Genomic DNA, 20,438 nt, shown 5'->3' with positions numbered 1-20,438 from the left:
AGTGCCGTTTCCCCGCTTACCGAATGGATTGACAGTCGCATATTACATGTCTCCGTAGTAATGCGTATAATCATATAATTAAGACAGGATGTGCGCAAAGCAAATGGGATTAAAAGATCTGTTGAGCTCGCTGTGATCATCAGTCATCATCCAATGTGATCAAGAATGAGTTTTACAAGTTTAAAACGTTTTTTAAAACGGGGCATGTTTGTAATGAATTACAGTGATTTTAACGTTCTACAACAAACACATCAAATAATCATTTGGAAAGTTATTTCTCACAAATGTTGCATGAGATCTGCTTCCTTCATGTGTTTCACTGTGCTGTTTATCTGAAGCAGCCGAGGCGGAGATTGAGACACACTCTGACAGGCGCGTGGGAACAGTGGGCGGGGAAAACTAGTATTAAAGGCACAGGCAACAAAAAAAACTACATTGTGTTCAGAGCAGAAAATTCAATATTCTAAAAGGTTTAATCAATAATCTGATAGCTGTTTTGAGCTGAAACTTTACAGACACATTCTGGAGACACAGAAGGCTCTTCTTAAATCTTGAACAAGGGCAAAATTTGTGCCCTTTTAAGAAATCCTCTGATAATACTTATTTGAAAATTTGAGTTTATGAAATATAATACAAATGAACATTTTACCTAAAAGTACAGCTATTATTGGTAAATCCAGTGAACTGATCACTTTCAATAGGTCTTATTTTATTATTAAATCTTGAAAATAATAATAAAAGTAGTTTTACTTTTAGTTCTTTTCAAAAAAATGTGAACAGATGGTTTATAATTGAATAATTTGGTATAGAAGCTCAAATAAGCAGTACAATTCATACACACATGCGAAAAGAATCACTCACTGTGCATATTAATATAAATCATGATGAAAGATGAGTAAAGTCGTCGGGAATGGTCTAAATAACAGTCAAATGTTTATTCATTTCCACCATCAGCACAGCCAGAAAAAAAAGAACAAATAACATAATTCAAGTAAATCATTCATTGCTCCCTCATATATTACAACACTAATTTACATACAAAAAGAAACTAAAACACTGTTACACTGAGTTCCCATGATAAAGGCAGAAGAGATAAACATGACAATGTAAAAGCATCAGAACAATGCTTCCGTTCAGAGTCATTGAGTTCATTTTAGTATACAACACTTGCTGTTTGTTCGAACTACTTATTAAAAATGAACTGAAACAACACAATTCTTGAGTTTTTTTTGGTACAACTCAATTGTTTCATGTTCAGTCCACTCAAATTTGTAAGTTCCTTCATGTTGTCTCAACACAAATTAAAGACCTTGGGCCAATGTTTCATCTTATATAGCTAATTACATTTACACAGATTTTTGCAAGAAGGAAGGGTCTATCGTTTGTGAAATGAGGTTGTTTGGTATCTGAATCTGTTCCTGCAGCATCTCGATTGGACACTCCTCACTGGCTGAAGAATCTATTCGAGGTTGATGTCAGACCTGGAAAAAAGATATTAACATTTATTTAGCTTTATTTCCTGTCATGAAAGATACTTTAATATTTTTAATAAAAAGAACAGATACTTACACTTCTGCTCATTTCAAGAATGCACAAGGATGCAGTTAAAAGACAAGAAACGATGCTGTTTAGTGTGTTACTTACAGTAGCAGCTTCACAATATAAAGAGAATGTGTAGTATTTGAATTATGACATGAGTTTTAATCACAAATACACCACTGTACTTGGAAAGCAGACACACTAAGTTAGAGTTAGAATTACTAAACATAAATCTGAATTCATAAGAATATAATGATTTGAATTAGCTTCATCTTACATTCACACTGTTTAATCCCAAATAATCATAAGCAAATAGAAAAACTCACCTGCTGGTTTGGGTGACATCAGAACAAGCGGGAGTTCAGCTGTAATATCACTGTGTACACAAAATAAACACAACATAACCACTAGGTTAACTTTAGCAGGCTACTCTTGATTCAGTAGGATGAAATTGGTAAAATGTTATTGATAAAAATTAGGATGAAAGAAAACATGTTGCCCCAAACCTTGATGTGAGGCTTCCCAAGAGTCCACCTCCCATCATGAGAATGACCTTAATTTTGTAGGAAACAACAACGCCTTGCATTTGCTTATCCACGTCAGCAAGCAAACTGCAGAAAGAGATGTACATGAGTAGAAGGGTTGTTTTTATGTATAATAAGTCATGGAATTCTGCCTAATACAGTCATCTTATTTCCGTTTCCAAGAGCATATTTAAAGATAATAAAGCTTGACTCACAGGGTTGAAGAAGCCAAGTTGGTGTCTTCATCTTTAAGTCTGCCATCTAATGCAAGACCACGTTTCTCTTTGTTATTGACCAGTAATGGAGTGACTGAATATTCCTTCTCAAAGGTGGAGTTTGCATTAATTTGGTCCCTATTAAACAAAAAAGAAAGATGCTGTTAGGATCTCAAAAACAATCATAAACAAATTGAACAATGGCCTAAAATGAGCATTAACATGGCCTATCAGTTTTTCTTTATTTAATTCTAAACAATCTCATGAAAAGTAAAGCCCAGGGGCGGATTTAACCAATAAGCGAGGTAAGTAGCCGCTTAGGGCCCCAGGAAATTTGGGAGCCCCTAATAAATATCTAGAAATATAAATTATACCTATAAACTATATATAACATTGTTTTCTATCATATTTTGTAAGGTGAGAGTCAAACAAATACAATTTTTACGTAATTAAATAATTTGTAGTTTTGCAATCTTTCTATTTTCTTTGAAAAATGCATGTTGCATTTATTTATTTATTTATTTATTTATTTATTTATTTATTTATTTATTCATTCCTATAAGGCATTTTAAAGGATAGTTCACTCAAAAATGATGTCAACATTTACTCATCCTCCACTTGATCTGTCTGAGTGTGAAGACAAAAGAAGCCATGAAAATTTTGATAACCGGTGAAAATTTTAGGTGGAGAAAAACAGTCATAAACTTCTGTAGTATGTTTTGTTCTTAGTATAGATGTCAATGGCTGCTTTATCCAATCATTCATTCAATCATTTTAGTTCAACAAAAGAAAGAAATTCATGAAAGTTTAGAACCACTTGAGTGTGGGTTAATTTTTTGTCTGAGCTGTCCCTTTAATAGTTTATGCATATTAATTAGATTTTTTTCATTTGCTTTGAATCAAATTACTTTTTTATTTCTTGTCTTTGTCAGTTGATACTCAAATTCATCAATACTGCATACAGTTTATGAAGTGTTTTTTTATTTACTGCAGCCACTAGGGGGCGAAAGAAATGTTATGGCGTCACTTTTCAGGATATATTTTTAGAATTAAATAAAGAAAAAATTATGGGCCACATTAATGTTCATTTTAGGCCACTGTTCAATTTCTTTATGATTGTTTTTGAGATCCTCATAGCATAATATTTGTAATCATTCCAGCAGACAGTATATAATGTAAAATAACTTGAAATAAATAAACGTATGTAAAAAGATGGAGATATTAGCACTCACCCAAATTCTTCATTCAGTACACATTTGTGGTATTTGTCCGATGCATAAATCACTACATCTGTAATTTGGAAAACTGAAAAACAAAATAAAATAAAGATTATTAAGCATAATTTTAGGGGAAAATGCTTCTCTCTCAAAACAATAATGAAATATTTCTTTTGGGCATTGGTTCTCAATTCTGGTTCTCGGGCCCCCCAGCCTGCACATTTTGTATGTCTCTCATATTTGGCACACAAGTTCATGGATATCTCTGTTAATAAGTTGATGTTCTGAGTTAAAGAAAACATAAAAAATGTACAGGGGAGCTTAAGGACTTAAATTGAGAACCACTGCTTTGGGCTCACTAAATAATTTAAGCAAAAATGAAGAATGAACTCTTAAACTGCTGTGATGTCTTTTAGAGAAGAAAAACTTTTTCCTTGATTTGGACATTTTCCCCCCAATTCTTTTTTGTAAAAGCATAAACACACTACATCTGCTTTATGGTTTAAGTTGATGTGTTTACAATAATTTGAAAGTCTTTTTACCCTTAAACAAAGAACGAAAAAGAAGAACTGCTCTCAATATACAGGAGCCTTAAATGAAAGAAGATTGACTGTTTTGTATGTTAGCAATAGCATGGATAATAAAAAAATACTCACTGTTGATCTTGATTTTCTTCACTACTTTACTTGTCTCGTTGTTGACTTTCACTTTGATGGGAATGGGATCTCCGTGATAGTAGAGCTGAAAGGTAGTAAATAAATAGAAAAAGAACTGAATATGATGAAAAGATAACACTTTCATGTTGGATCTACAACAGACATTTAAAAGGCCATACCTCTTTCTCCATGGAGACTTCCATGTGAATTGGTTTGTCTGCAGTGATAAACTGTTTGTTGATATCAGCCTTGGGTCCGGCTGCCAGTTCAGCTGGAGCAAACTGGATTTTACGGATAATCAATCGGCAAGTGTCCCTGTTATAAGGAAAGACATTGATACCAGAATGTGAAGCATTTCCTTTTTCAAATATTATCTTAATTAAAAAAGTGAAGTTGAAGAAGTCATGAACTTTAATCGCCTATAATGTAATTTTGACAGAACAAACATCACACTGTAAAACATTTCACTTCGTTAAACTTACAAACTCAAGTTCACCAGCTGCCTTGAAAATGTCAACTCAACTTAGAGAGATTCTTTGTTTCAACTTAATTTTAGTTAAATATTTTGTGAAACTCAAGGTCTTAAGTTGAAAAAAAGAATCTATCTAAGCTGAGTTGACTCACGTTTTCAAGGCAGCTGCACTTGAGTTTGTAAGCTTAACCAAGTGAAACGCTTTACAGCATAATTTGGACATAATAATCTATTCCTGTTCTGTTTTGGCCTCCTCACCAGAACCCACTGTTTGAATAGGCATGGTGGATAGTAGACTTGGAAGTAAACTACTGTGATTGGATGACAGTTTGCATATTTAAAACTTTTTAAAACTTTGCTTCTATGATTAAGTCTCAAAAATGGACAAGAAAGCTGATGACCACTGATGTAGATATCTGCATGAATGTTTGACAGCTTATTAAAAACAGCTCGTTATGCTGCTTGATGTTGCAAACTGACATTTTCTTAATTTATTATTCTACTTTTTAAGTATAGTCATGAACACATTTGTTTGTAGAGTAGTTTTTAGATTGCTAGCTTTCTGCTATTTTTTTATGCTAGTCATTTCTCCCATAGGCAACTGAATCAACAGCAACAGAAGTTCGAAAACAATAGAAAAAAAATCGGACGCACTTCCGCATTGTAGATTAAGGTCAATAGTACAATCCCTCTCTCGTGTTTTGATTTTTCAGTTCATGACCCCTTTCAATTGAGCAGTACATACTTCTTCTCGACTTTCTCATCTATGTTGTCTGCTTCATTGGCAATATAGGCTTTGACTTCATAGTCAACCCCGCAAGGCTGTAAAAGTATAAGGATATTATATATTAAAGAGATTTTGTGAGTTTATTTTTTGTATGTTTGTGTCTGCTATCATACCTTTCCGGCATCCTCTGGTGCTGGCTGAAGGGACACTGAGCATGGAAGATGTACAGGAATCTGAGATAGAATGGGAGACACACAAATGAAGAACGCCCCTGAGTGTTTCCTTAATACTTACAGGGATATTTCACCCAAAAATTGACATTTACTCATCATTTACACTCATTCAAGTTGTTCTGAAGTTATGACTTTCTTCTGTTGAACAAAAATGATATTCTGATGAATGTTTGGGGAAAAACAGCCATTGACATCCATAACAGATAAAAAATACTATGGAAGTCAATGGCTGTTTTTTTTTTCTTCAAAACATTCTTCAGTATATCTTCATTTCTGTTCAACAGGGGGACCAAGAATGAATAAATGATGACAGAATTTTCATTTTTGGGTGAACTATCCCATTAAGTCAATACTTAAGTGTAGATTTACATCAAAAGTGAAGGGATATCCTTGGTCTCCAGCTTTCTTCAAAAGCGCCTCCTGCATTGGTGTGTTTGGGGGCTTGGTTCCCTCAAATGGGTACATCTGAATGCGCTTTATCCAGATATCTTTCCTGAATGAAACTCCAATCACATCCAGATCCTCTCGTCCATAGCGAAAGGCACATGCCAGCTGTACCCACACTGAAAAATACAATTCAATAATCTAGATGAAGTGTCTTAAAATGACCAAACAATGATTCATAATGCAAGTGTAGTATGTTAAATTATACCTTTCCTTCCATTAAGACCTGAAGGATCAATCTTAAGTACACCATCTGAGAATAAAAATTACAAGTCTTTTGAACTACAAAAATGCAATGTACATTATATGCACTGCTTAAAGACCAGACTCTGCATTTAAGTAAAGTATAAATCATGTCAATTAATTTTGGGGTACTCATGGGCTGCACTGTGATCTTCTAATATGTCCTCTAATATGTCATCAAAATATTGAAGTTCAAAATGTGCCTTATATAGACTAAACCTATTAAAAATGTAATAAAAAACTGAATGAGTTTTTAGAATTAAACATTCGCATACCCTCAGTCTTGAGGAGTCTTTAGTTTCTGAAAATAAATTACAACATACCAACTGAATCAACGCTCTCCACATGGTCCACAAAGTCTCTCCTCCCCAAATAAAGGCAAAGCTGTAACAAACGATGACTGTGATGACGATCATATGTGCTTGTGTGTTAATAAGATGTTGATAGGTTGCACATGAAGAGCAGATGAAAACTGATGCGAAGCATAAGCAATATAAAGAGAGCCTTACCGATCCATTGCCACTAGTCTTCTTGAAAACCCTGCAGAAACAACATAGAACCTTTAAATTATGTGCACAAAATCACACTTTAAATAGTTTTTTTCATATATAAATATAGTGTTTATCTTAAAAGCAACATCTTAAAGTGATAGTTCACCTAAAAAAAGAACGTGCTCCCTATACTGACACTGAGAAGAAGAAACTGTTGAATAAAGTCATTGTTTTTGTTTTAAGTGCACACAAAAGTATTTGATAATATATAATATATAATAATTCCAATTATTTAATAATGTTACAATTGCCATTGTGGCTCAGTGGTTAGCACTGTCGCCTCACAGCAAGAAGGTCGCTAGTTCGAGTCCTGACTTGGTCAGTTGGCATTTCTGTGTGGAGATTGCATGTTCTCCCTCGGGTGTTCTGATTTTCCGCACAGCCCAAAGACATGCAGTATAGGTGAATTGAATAAACTAAATTGGCCATAGTGTATGTGTGTGAATGTAAGTGTGTATGGATGTTTCCCAGTACTGGGTTGCAACTGGAAGGGCATCCGCTGTGTAAAACATATGCTGGATAAGTTGGCGGTTCATTCCTCTGTGGTGACCCCTGATGAATTAAGGGACTAAGCCGAAGAAAAATGAATGAATGAATGTTCCAACTGAACCACTGAAGGCATGTGGTCTATTTTAAGGATGTTTTAAAGTCCCTTTCTGGACTTTGAATAAGTTAGGAATCTTACGGTCTATGGAGAATGAGGGAGCTCTCAGATTTAATCTAAAATATCTTAGTTTGCTTTGCGAAGATGAATCAAAGGTCTCGGGTTTGGAACAACATGAGTAAGAGTTATTAACAGTTATTATTTATGGATAAACTAACTTTAAAATAGAGTGCATTAGACCCTGCACACTTTTTCGGCAGTGCCAATGAAGTTACAATGGGAATAACAACATTCAAAACTCTGTTTTAAAGCAAGTATTTGAAAATAAGACAAAAATATAACACTTTACTTATCGGCTTTAATGAGTGAAACAGCTATGTCCCAAACAGTCCAATGAAGCACTTTAAATGCCAAAATTAAATAATAAAGAAATTATGGAGAAATACATACTGAGCTGAGTGATATATGTAGAGCTAAAATCTCTTTTGTCATGATTTGCTCTCTCAACAAGCTGATTTCAGTGTGTGATCTCAGTAATTCAGTGGGTGACTGTGCTGCTATCATGCCCTGTAGTACTGAAGGCTACATCTTTTTCACCTTTGCTGCTTAGATTTGGGATTAGAGACAGTTTTAGTCTTGCTCAAAAACCTTACTTGACAGTAGTTCCAGTCAAAAAATAGCATGTTATGTAATCATCAGCAAATGTAATCACTGGCCACAGGAAATACCAAGGAAACTATTTCAATCTCATACAGTTCAATTTTGGGACAGAACTGCTGCTCACTGGATATATTTTTGGACCGTTCTCTGTAAACCCTAGAGATGGTTGTGTGTGAAAATCCCAGTATATATTAAGTTTCTAAAATAATCAGAGCAGTCTGGCACAAACCATATGTTACATTCACTGAAAAATTAAAATTCCTTCATCATTCCCTCATCCTCCACTTGTTCCAAACCTGATTCGTTTTCTTTCTTCTGTTGAACACGAAAGAATACTAAAGCATTGGTAAAAACAGCCATTGACTTCCATGTTTTTTTAGTTCCTATGGAAGTAAAAGTTAGCTTGTTTACAAGATTTTTCACAATATCTATTATTATATTATTATTATGCTAATGTTATTTTGTGTTCAACAGAAGTAGGAAATTCATATTTGAAACTTTGAAATTCATGTTTGAGTGTGAGTAAATGGTGGGCAATGTTTTTATTTTTATGGGTGAACTATGCCCATTTCAATGCTCAGTTTGTACTTCTGCAAAACTTCTTGACTATTTTTACATGCCAAAATTCATTGTTGCGAGTTGCTGCCATGTGATTGGTGATTAGATATTGGCAAAAAAACTTTTGCTAAACAGGTGTATCTAATAAATTGCCCAGTGGGCGCATTAACTGTTTATCAACTACAATTTCTTTAAATTCCCATCAAGCTTCAAGAACATTATTACTAATGGAAATTATACTAATGGATAATTTTATGAATGTGTAAAATGAATTAGTAATATGGAATGTGTAAAATGGAATAGATTCTATTCTTTGAATGTGTAAAATGGAATAGATTCTATTCTTTGAATGTGTAAAATGGAATAGATTGTAGTCTATGAATGTGTAAATGTTCAGCATAATACATGTTTTTTGACTGTTTGTTTGGTTATATCGCTGTCACAACAATCCTTTTGCCTTAATTTGCAAACGTTATAGAATCAAAACTTTTGAATATTCTCTGAATGTTCTGAAACAAGAAAAAAGAACTTTAGACAAAAAACTTTGACACAATCTACATTGTAAAAGTGCTATACAAATAAAGGTGAATTGAATTGAATTGAAAACACTATCTAAAATACTTTAAAAAACGTTCCATTAAGTTTTTGTGTTAACATGAGAATGAAATAACTTTGCGCATATATTTTATTAATGTTACTGGAAGAACAGTTGTTCATAACTTTAAGAGACAATATCAGAATATTAGAGAAAGTTCTGAGAACTTTGGCAGTTATATAGCGGTGCAGTATTGACGTCTGATCCAGGAAGAATAAAAAATTTTCCTGAGTGGTTGTACAGTGACGGTTTACTATGCGTTACCTTAACATTTTTCTCTTCCGCATAAAGTAGACACACACCACAAATATTTTCTGTGTATTTTCTAAAACTTATGCTTCACAAAATAGCTAAGAACATTTGAGGTGCAAGTCTATGTAATGTATGCTGATGTATACAGAATTTGTACAACATATATTATTTTACCGCATTATAAAACAAAATAGAAAAATCTGAAGGGAACCCACAGCAAATTATTATTCTGTTCTTACGTAATTCCTACACCACTCCATAGATAGAAGTCTTTACAACACATAATGTTTTAATACTGTTGTATTCTAGGAACAGGATGCTGTGGGTTTTACTACAGTCAAATAGTAAAGGGAAAGTTCACCCAAAAATTCTATCATCATTTACCCACCCTTCACTACTTCAAACCCTATTTGGGTTTCTTCCTTCTTTTGAACACAAAAGAAGATACTTTGAAAATTGCTGGCAGCTGGTACCTATATTCCATCATAATTTTTTTCCTACTATTGATGTCGATGGGTCCCCAGCAACCAGCATTCTTCAAAATATCTTCTTTTGTGTTCAACAGAAGAAAGATTAAAAACCACCTGAGGGAGAATAAACGATGAGGTCATCTCAAATTTGGGGGAACTGCCTCTTTAAAAAAGAATTTTCAACAAATTTAGTGTTTCCAGGAGTTCAATATTTGCTGCTTTTGCCTGATATGACTTATTCGTGTGCATGAGCTGATTAGTCATCTGCATATGCTAAGCTTTGCACTGTTACTTTTAAACTCTTGTGGTAATCCTGTCAATCCACTCTAAAGGGGATTTCTTATAATCTGGTAATCCACCAGGATTGAAGACCAAAAAGACTTCTAGAGATTTAATACTACTAGCGAACATGGTGTGAGAGTATTACTGCTTGCTTAATCTAGAGAAGCGTCATGAATATGAATAACATTAAGTGTGTACGGTGTCTGAATGTATTTACGATGTTTAAAAAAATAAATTAAATATGAAGGATGAGTTAATATGCACACTTACTTTGCCATGGTGTTGAAAAGTTAGCTGCTAACGTTTCTGAAATGAAAAGGGAAATGGTTAAACATCGAAAACGTGCCATCAGAAATCAGTAGCAACATTTGAGGTAGCAATTATGCTCTTAAGTGTGTACAGTTTTTAGAAAACCCATTCATGTTTATATGTTGTCCTGCTGAGATTTCAATCCACTAGGGCTAATCAGGGAAGAAGAGATTAGCATAACGATAGACTGCTTCATAATCCTCCAAAGAAGCAGCACTCAGGATTAGCTCTTATCTGTTTCTAATGTGTTTCTGTGAATGAAGCCAAGAATTTCAAACCCTGGAAAAGCCAGCATCTGTGATATTTTTAAGGAACTGCAAGGTATGCTATGAATATTAAAGTATGCTACACTAGAAATAAAGATATAAAATCTGTCACTGGGGTGGTACCTTTTCAAAAGGTACATTTTTGTTTCTAACAGGTCCTTAAAGGTACATATTGATACCTAAAAAGAACAAATGTGTACCTCATATTACATTAAAGGTACAAACGTGAACCTTAAAAGTACAAAAGTGTACCCTAAAGGTAATAATGTTCGACTGTACTGTACAAAAGTATACTTTTTTGAAAAGGTACTGCCCCATTGACAGATTCTGTACCTTTTATTTCTAAGTGTGTAAGAATTTAAAAACTAATTAAAAGTAATTTAAAACGTCTATTATACTGTAAAAAATGTTGGATTCCACATGATTGATGATTTGTGTTGAGGCAATATGAAGGAATTAAGTTAATTTATTAGTTTTTACTAATTAAAGTATTGATCAATTACGTTGTCAACAAAAAAAACTCAAGAATTGTGTTGTTTCAGCTTATTTTAAATTAGTAGTTAGAACAAACAGCAAATGTCATGTTTTGAGTGTCTACTAAAGGTTAAGGTTTACTTTACTAAAGGTATATAATAAGAAATGTAAGAAAATGAATGTGGTCAAGGTAAATGACTGGAGATTGGAGATTTTTTTTAACAATTTCAACATAAAAGAGCAGGACAACAAACACTTTCATATGTAAAGGTGTTCAAATAAATAGCTTTAAATATAATATAATCCCATTTTAGGCCAGTAAAATTCAATTGACTGTTTAAAAGTCACAATATACTTCTATAAAATGAAATTAGAACATAGTACAAAGCAATCAGTTCTCATGCTAAACATACAATCAAACTACAATCTCTGTGCCTCATATGTGTCATTAATCATTATTAACTACGAATCTTCTTGATACAGATGACCTTACACCGCCTGGTTAAGGTTACGCCACTCATTGTCAGGATTGCGTTCAGAAATAACAAAGAACCGATGATGGTCTCTAGTCAAAATTACCATCTGTTATATTCTCTATGCCAGACTTCAGTAATCCCGTAGCATCCCAGCATTCACATCTAAATCAATAGATAATTCAAGCACCCCATCAAAAATGGTGACAGTCCAGATCTTCTTACCTGTGTCAGAGTTCTAGGAGTCCAAGTTCTGAGCTTTCCGAGTTCTGCTGCTTTCCTAGTCTGTTTCCCAGTTTGCCTTGTCTGCCTTTATAGAGCAAACTCTCCTCCCTCTCTTTGGCTTACACAGCCCCGTTACCAAATGTTGCTTTTGGTCCCAATCCTATTAGTTCATTAGTCCCTTTCTTTTTCTGGCAACAATGTGTATAAAAATAAACACAGAATTGGCATTAGGGATTAGCTTTTGTTGAGTATGAATAAGAGTGTCAGCCTCAGGGTCATCTGGTGGGTCGACAGAAATGTTATAATACGGTTACATCTCTCATGAGTTGTATTGAGCTCCACCTCTAACATAGCATGTGTCCATTTAGGGCACGTACTCAGCGTGGCCTCAAGTCATGAGGGCAGGATAACAATAACAACAGCTCATCAAAGTGTCATAACATACAGCACGGACAGGCATACAAAGTGCACTCAGTGTTAAAGCGAACGCTGCTTGTACTGCCCTTGTTAAATGTTTCTCTTGGCGTTGGTTTTGTAGGGTTGGTGGGATCACCGGTTTCTTCAAAAGCAGTTAGGGGACATTGCCATTGTACCCTTGGGAGGATTTATGACAGCTGGTTGGCTGTTACTACAATATTTACACCAGCCATTACACAGGATGATTCTAGGGTGACAACAGTATTAATAATAATAACACAAATAATATAAAATTATAGGGCGACACGGTGGCTCTGTGGTTAGCACTGTCGCCTCACAGCAAGAAGGTCGCTGGTTCAAGTCCTGGTTGGGTCAGTTGGCACTTCTATGTGGAGTTTGCATGTTCTATCTGTGTTCGCGTGGGTTTCCTCTGGGTGCTCCGGTTTCCCCCACAGTCCAAAGACATGCGGTATAGGTGAAATTAATAAACTAAATTGGCCGTAGTGTTTTAGTGTGTGTGTGAGTGTGTATGGGCGTTTCCCAGTATTGGGTTGCCGCAGGAAGGGCATCCGCTGTATAAAACATGCTGGATAAGTTGGCAGTTCAGTCCGCTATGGTGACCCTTGATGATTAAGGGACTAAGCCGAAGGAAAATTAAATTATGGCTAAAATATTTGTATGTATTTAGGAACATTTTGTCTTGTTTTGTCTATAACTTGGAAATCCTCTCTATACCCAGCTTTTGTATCTGTCATTTATCTTTTGTATTACATTTAATCTATTTTTGTGTGTTTACCAAATAGACATTTGCATTAAACATCTTGTGTCTGTCCCTACATTCTGTTATACCAATCTTAAAGCACTGATTGAAATAGAGTGTGACTTGCTCCAAGTGACAGGGCGTCCTTAGATAGGAAACTCTGGGGACCATTGAAAAATATCATTATTTTCTCTCATTAATTTGCTTTTTTTTTTTAGGATAAACCAATAGTAGATTAATTATTCATCACCTCTGTTATTTTGATAAGACTCCAATATAATGAAAATACATTAGTTTCTGTTTTAGACATGCCATGGGGTATCTTATTTAAGAGTTAGCATTACCATAAAATGGAGGAAAATGACAACTCTGTTATGAATTTGCAAGACCAGATATGGTTGCGGCTGGAAGTTAACGAAAAAGATTTTTTCTGTTATTGTCAACTTTGTTAGTGGTTTAAAAGGTTTCATTAATTTTCCTCCGGCTTAGTCCCTTTATTTATCAGGGGTTGCCACAGCGGAATTAACCACCAACTTATTCAGCATATATTTTAAGCAGCGAATGCAAAGGCAAACTCCACACAGAAATGCCAACTGACCCAACCAGGGCTCGAACCAGTGACCTTCTCGCTGTGAAGCAACGGTGCTAACCACTGAGCCACTGGTTTAAAAGGTTTGAGAATAATTTAAACAACAATTAGTAACAAAATCAATGCATTCCCTATAATGTATTCTCAACATTAATAATGGATTTACTTAACTGTAAATTACACATTTATTGTTTTGTGTTTTTCCCACTTTAAGTAAAATGAATGGAAAATTCCTGAAATGCATGTACCCACAATTCTGGAGTGAGTCCACTGCGTTCAGGAAAACTGAGTGAAAACACTTAATTATGAGAAAACTCATTTGCTATCTGACAATGTAAAAATCTGAAATGTCAAAATGCTGATTAACTCCAGAACAACAACAACAAAATTTCTAAAAACGCACCGGCCACTTTATTAGGTCCACCTTTTCTACTGCTCACTTCATTCACTGGTTAAGATGATCTTGTGAAGTTCAAAAAAGGTGAAATTAAGTGACTTTGAACGTCGCATGTTTGTTGATGTCAGATGGACACAACTTTCTTTATAGTCAGTGGCAGTTCTATGTGAAGATGCTTGCTGGTGACAGATTACAATGGCTAGATGGATATAAAGTCGCTCAACAGTAAATTAAATAACCAGTCAGTGAGTCTTAAAGCAGATGAACCACAGCAGCAGAAGAGCCCAAAGGGTGCAGCTCCTGCCAGCTAAGAACAGAAAACTGAGGCTACGCTTTGCACAGGCTCAACAAATCGTATCAAGTCTTAATTTCTTCTGTGACATTCAGAAAGCAGGGTCAGAATTTGGCTTGAACAACATTTATGGTCACAATGTGCCTCATCTTGTGGCCAATACTTCCAGCAAGGTAATGCTCAAAGTCACAAAGCTCAAATCAGCTCAAACTGTTTACTTTAACATGACAGTGAGAACTCAAATGACCTCCGCAGTCACCAGATCTCAATCCAATAGAGCACGCTGGCATGTGCAGGAGTGGGAGATTCATGTCATGGTTGTGCAGCTACCGAATCTGCACAACCGTATTATGATCTTATACCAACGCAGACACAGATCTTTGAAATGTTTATTTTTTTTTACATCTGTCTAACAAAGTATCAAGGCACTTCTTAAGGCAAACGCAGTTCAACCCAAAATAATCATGATGTGCCTTATACATATTTTTAATGCAAAATTGAACAGGTGAACTGGATAAAATCAGTGTGAATGGGAGATTGTGTAGGTATTACCGAAAGTACAATTCTCAGTCTTGGATTGGGGCTGCGGCCACAGTAATTGGCAATTCATTCTGCTGTAGTGATAAAGCAGGGTATAAGCCGAAGGAAAGTGAGTGAGTGAATGTTAAAAATATGTTCACATGAGAGAAACATTTCAATGACGTCAGTAGCCTAGTAAAGTTATTTTGATTTTACCTTCAGTAGGTTGTTTTGGGGGGCATGTATCACTGAATATCAAGCTGAATGATAATTTTCATGATATAGGACAATATTTCTTGTGGAATAAAATGATCTTGATGACAGAATAAAGCTGTCTGGAGTGCCACTGTTAAAGGGATTGTTCAACTTTCACTTGTCACTAACCTTTTTTGAGTTACTTTTTTTTTTTTTTTTTAAACACAAAATTACCCCAGATTTTTTAACAAAAAAAATTAAAGAAATATCTTTTCAAATTCTTCACAGATTTTATCCAGTTAAACAATTCTTACAGAAATTGAAAAATGACATTGCCGTCTCTTGCTCTTTCTGTAATACTTCTGTGAGTCTGTTGCTCACTTATTTTGGGAATGTCTCTTTGTTAAATGTTTCTGGTCTGATGTGAACTTCTCTAATTGTCCAAAAGGTTTGTGGTGATTTTTCTTTAAGCTATAAACATATTATTTTGGGGTTTTACATTAGAGAAAAAAACAATTCCTTAATTCAAGTTTTTATATAAACCTCATATTATTTATTGGGAAGTTGTTTATACATAAATGTAAATGTACTCAATGTAAACCAAATTTCGTATCTTTTAATCTAGAATCGGAACTGTACTTAAAAACCATTACAAGAAAGCAGTTAAAACGTATAAAACATGCTTTATTTAATATTCTGCATTAATTTTTTTTTTCATGTGCCCTCTCTTATTTATTTTTTATTTATTATAAAAGACACGAGCGCTTCACAGTAAGAAGGTCGCTGGTTCAAGGCCCTGCTGGGTTAGTTGGCATTTCTATGTGGAGTTTGCATGTTCTCCCCGTGTTTGCGTGGGTTTCCTCCAGGTGCTCCGGTTTTTCCCACAGTCCAAAGACATGCGGTATAGGTGATCTGAATTAGCTAAATTTGCCGTAGTGTATGTGTTTGAATTCAAGAGCGTATAGGTGTTTCCTAGTGCTGGGTTGCAGCTGGAAGGGCTTTTTTTAAATTAATAAGCCGAAAAGAAAATGAATGAACGAATGTTTCTTCTTTTTCTTTCTCATTGTATTTCTTTTGCTTTACCATTATTATATTTCTTTAAAATTGACACATTTCTCTTGTTGCAAAAAAGTTATATCTGTATTGTTTGTACTATACTTCTATCTGTTTGTAGACAAAGGCCGTTGACTTCCATAGTATTTCTTATTCCTAGACTATGGAAGTCAATGGTCTCAGGTTTCTAATATTTCCATTTCCAAAACAACAGTAAAAGGAATCTTATAAAGGTTTAAAACCACATGAGGTACAGTGAATTGTGGCAAGCTAACCCTTTAACTCAGAGATTCCCAAAGTTGGCCCATTGTAACCTTTGATTTGGCCTACCATCCCATCTGAGAGGAGAGTGGGTATGATGGAGAGGGTTGGGGTGAATGCCTTTAATAAAGAGATTGTCATTTCTAATTTGACGTAACCTTTTTTTGTTTGTTTTATTGCTGAGCTACAAAAGCAAACTGAAATTAAATATTTCAATCAAATGTAAATGAATCGGATTATTTAAAATGTAAATACTGTCACTCGACAGATAGAGGACTATGCAGAAGACATCAGCAAGCAAATCAAGGCAAATCTAGTGTTATAACTCTGTTATAAATTAGATTGTTTTGTTTTTACTTTAATAAATTAATTGTACAATAAAAATACTCCATTAGTTAATATAAACCAATATTTTCTAGTCATTTTTAAACATTTAAACAATAAGTAAATTAGGAAATTACCCTTTGTAAATTGCCCCACTTATATTTACCGTTGGCCCACTAGCCTCAATAAAGTTTGGTTTTTAGCCCTTCATGAGAAAAAGTTTGGGGCACCCCTGCTTGACCTCAATAATTTTTATAATACCACATCCGCACCACTAGGTGTCGCGATTAGTTGATTTATACGCCATTAAAACAGCTACAATATTTTGCTCCAAACTTTGTACCAGAGAACCTACATTCATTTAATTGAAACATTATGCAGCCGGAGTATTACCGTTTTATTTATAACTCTTCATAAGGCTGACTATGTAATCGCCCGAGGAGGACAATTAAAGGGCGTTGAACGCAGTTTTGAACATACTGTTATTAATGGAAGCAGCGACTGATGTAATCCTTTACCTGAGGCTGGAAGAGAGAGGATCAGTCTGGACCTCTGACTCTCAGCACACTCACACCTGCTGGGACAGATGGAGCAGGGTCACAGGGCTTGTGCTCTCTGTGCCATGCCAAGGTGTTTCTGATTACCATTATGCTCTGTGAACTGTCACCAACTGCTTAATTATGTCAAATATATTATTACCTATCATCAACACAACATACGTTGCTGAATAGACAATGGTAAAGTAGTCACAGAACACAATAACAATGACAGACTGCGATTTCTTCGTCAACGTGGGGTAAGTAAACTTATTGGCAGACCTTTTTAGGTATCTGTAGTTAAGCAGACAAGTCTATTTTTGCTCAGTTACCTTTAGGCTAAATATAGGTGATTTTAGTGGGTCAATTCCCTTAAAGAAATAAAAATTACGCCTGTATATAATCATAGAAAGAGAGTATCAAATATTTAAATCTTAAATATAAGGGAAATATACACACATATGAAAGGATTATGTGTATAAATACACATTTCTTTCAATATTTACTGTCTACACACTATTTGAACATTAAAAACATCAGGTGATTTTAGTTGGTCAATTCCCTTAAAAAATAAATTAAGCCTGTATTTAATATATTGAAATAAAGTATAAAATATTTAAACCTTATATGTAAGTGAAATAATCCTCTTTGCCAATGCCTTTGACGTTTTTTTTTTAATCTCCTTGGGTATAAGACAGACAAAGCACAAACATTGTTATAACAAATTATCTGAACATTAAAAACATCAGGTGATTTTAGTAGGTCAATTTCCTTAAAAAAAAAAATAAATTATCCCTGTATAAAATTTATAGAAAGATAGTATAAAATATTTAGACCTTAAATATAAGGGAAATATACACACATATGAATGGATTGTGTATATATACACTTTTTTTTTCTATATTTAGTGTCTACACGTTGTCTGAACATTAAAAACATCAGGTGATTTTAGTGGGTCAGTTTCCTTAAAATAATAAATTAAGTCTGTAAATAATCTATAGAAAGAGAGTATGAAATATTTAGACCTTAAATATAAAGTAAATAATCCTCTTTGCCAATGTCTTAGACGTCTTCTTATCTCCTTATGGATATAGGATAGACAAAAAACAAACATTGTTATACCACATTATCTGAACGTTCAAAACAGGAGGTGATTTTAGTGGGTCAATTCCCTTAAAGAAATAAAAATTATGCCTGTATATAATCTATAGAAAGAGAGAATAAAATACTTAGACCTTAAATATAAGGGTGATATACACACATGCGAATGGATTGTGTATATATGTACTATATTTTTCAATATTTAGTGTCTGTAACATAATATATTGAACTATTAGGGCTGCACGATATTGGAAAAATCTGACATTGCAATAATTTGTTTTGTTGCGATATATTTTGCGATATGAATGCAAATTCACTAGATGATTTAAAAAGCTCTATTGGGAAAGATCAAGCATTTTGATCAAGCATATTTAAAAGTTAAATTAGCAAAAATAAACAGTGCTTTACGGTTTTCTGGTGAGACTAACAGTATTCAAATGCAGAAATTCAAATACAATCAAATGTAAAATAACTTGGTCATCATTGTATCAATAATTTTGTTCAGTAATATAAAATAAAATGTTGTAATATCTTCAACTTTATTAAACAATCTAATCTTGCGATGTGACTATTGCAGATACACAAGTTGCAATACAGTGCTCAGCATATATGGGTACACCCCTCACAAATCTCTCATTTAAATTAGGATGCTTTACAATATTATATTTGTGCATTTACATTACTTTAGTCCATACTGAAGCCAAATCTGGAGTTTAACTTAAAATAATGGTTCAAATATTAGTAGCCCAAATTTATATGTTAGAGAAAAATCTTAAATAACATTTTCAAAAATAGCAAAAATCAAGAGAAACAAAATATATACAATTTAGTTGAAATTTTAAAGTTTTGTTTTTTGCAATATTTTGCATGAATTTAAATGTATTATCTTTTAATTTCTAAAGATGTTCTGTGACTAAAATATTCTTTTAATAAATATATCTGTTTAATAAATCTGTTTTGTTCAAATGCACCAATATATATTACCCATATTCACTGAGAAATGGATAAAAATATTCATTTTCAAAATGTGCTGTGCTTAATTATGCTGAGCACTGTATATCGATGCTCAAATAATATATTGTTTAGCCCCATGACCTATTGTCATTTTCTACAAATAAATGATCTAAATGATTATATGATTATTAAAATTTTTGAAGACGTGATCAGCAGTTCAATACAAAAGAAATTTTGGCAAATCCAGAGAACAGATTTTAACATTGAAGCAGACTCTAGAGCTGTATAAAAGCTATAATTCAAGAATTAGACTTATCAAAATTTACATTGTATACGTGCACAATTCAGATAAACAAAATTCGGGAAAAAAGGAAAATAAGCCATTCTTTAGTTTATCGTAAAAAGAAAATGACTTATAATTGTTTACTTTCTGTTTTTAGTACAGACCAATTTCTGTATTCCAAATGGGTGGTCTAAACGACAACACATGACTTCGCTATCTCCAAGCCACAAATACTTTTACTCACATTCGTGTCTCAGAATTTCCCAACTAAATTCAGTTTTCAGCTGAGCACCAAACATCTTGGTTTCATTTCCTGTGCTCACACTCTCACTCCCCATATGACTAATTTAAATGACTTATCTGAAGACTGGAGAGACATCCAGTAGTTATAAAACTCAAGAATAATGTTTGATTTGATCAAATTTGAGAAGATTTTAGCTAATAGGCGGAGGTTTATCTTGAAAGGGCTGATTTCTTAATGCTCATGTGCATGGCTTGTAGTCTTAATCCTCTTTGCCAATGTCTTAGACGTTTTCTTATCTCCTTATGGGTATAAGAGAGGCAAAACACAAACATTGTTATGACGCATTATCTGAACATTAAAAACATTACTTTTAAAATTTACATTTAATTATTTCTTTTTTTGTAATACCACCACTCTATTTTAGGGAACTCAGATAGAAACTTGACTAGGTTTAGCTAAGCCAACTACTGTTTTGAATAGCACTTTCAACTTAAGCAATTAAAATAGCCATAAACTTCTATTTA

General features: G+C 33.9%; 1 protein-coding gene across 1 annotated transcript; it reads right to left on the bottom strand.

Moving 5' to 3' along the window:
- Positions 1 to 911: 911 nt before the first annotated feature.
- arr3b (arrestin 3b, retinal (X-arrestin)) lies at positions 912 to 12,268 on the bottom strand. Its single transcript, XM_056472110.1, has 15 exons — positions 11,990 to 12,268; positions 10,513 to 10,548; positions 6,780 to 6,810; positions 6,594 to 6,654; positions 6,236 to 6,280; positions 5,953 to 6,146; positions 5,524 to 5,583; positions 5,369 to 5,445; positions 4,331 to 4,466; positions 4,152 to 4,236; positions 3,511 to 3,583; positions 2,279 to 2,416; positions 2,046 to 2,150; positions 1,866 to 1,915; positions 912 to 1,481 (listed from the first exon to the last, which is right to left on the bottom strand). The coding sequence occupies exons 2-15, from the start codon at positions 10,518 to 10,520 to the stop codon at positions 1,444 to 1,446; spliced, it is 1,101 nt and encodes a 366-aa protein (XP_056328085.1). The 5' UTR covers positions 10,521 to 10,548; positions 11,990 to 12,268; the 3' UTR covers positions 912 to 1,443.
- Between the last annotated feature and the right edge of the window lie 8,170 nt (positions 12,269 to 20,438).

Source organism: Danio aesculapii, chromosome 14, assembly GCF_903798145.1.
Source record: "Danio aesculapii chromosome 14, fDanAes4.1, whole genome shotgun sequence".
Taxonomy (NCBI): Eukaryota; Metazoa; Chordata; class Actinopteri; order Cypriniformes; family Danionidae; genus Danio; species Danio aesculapii.
Note: the sequence above shows the minus strand (reverse complement) of the source record. Positions and strands in the feature narration are given on the sequence as shown.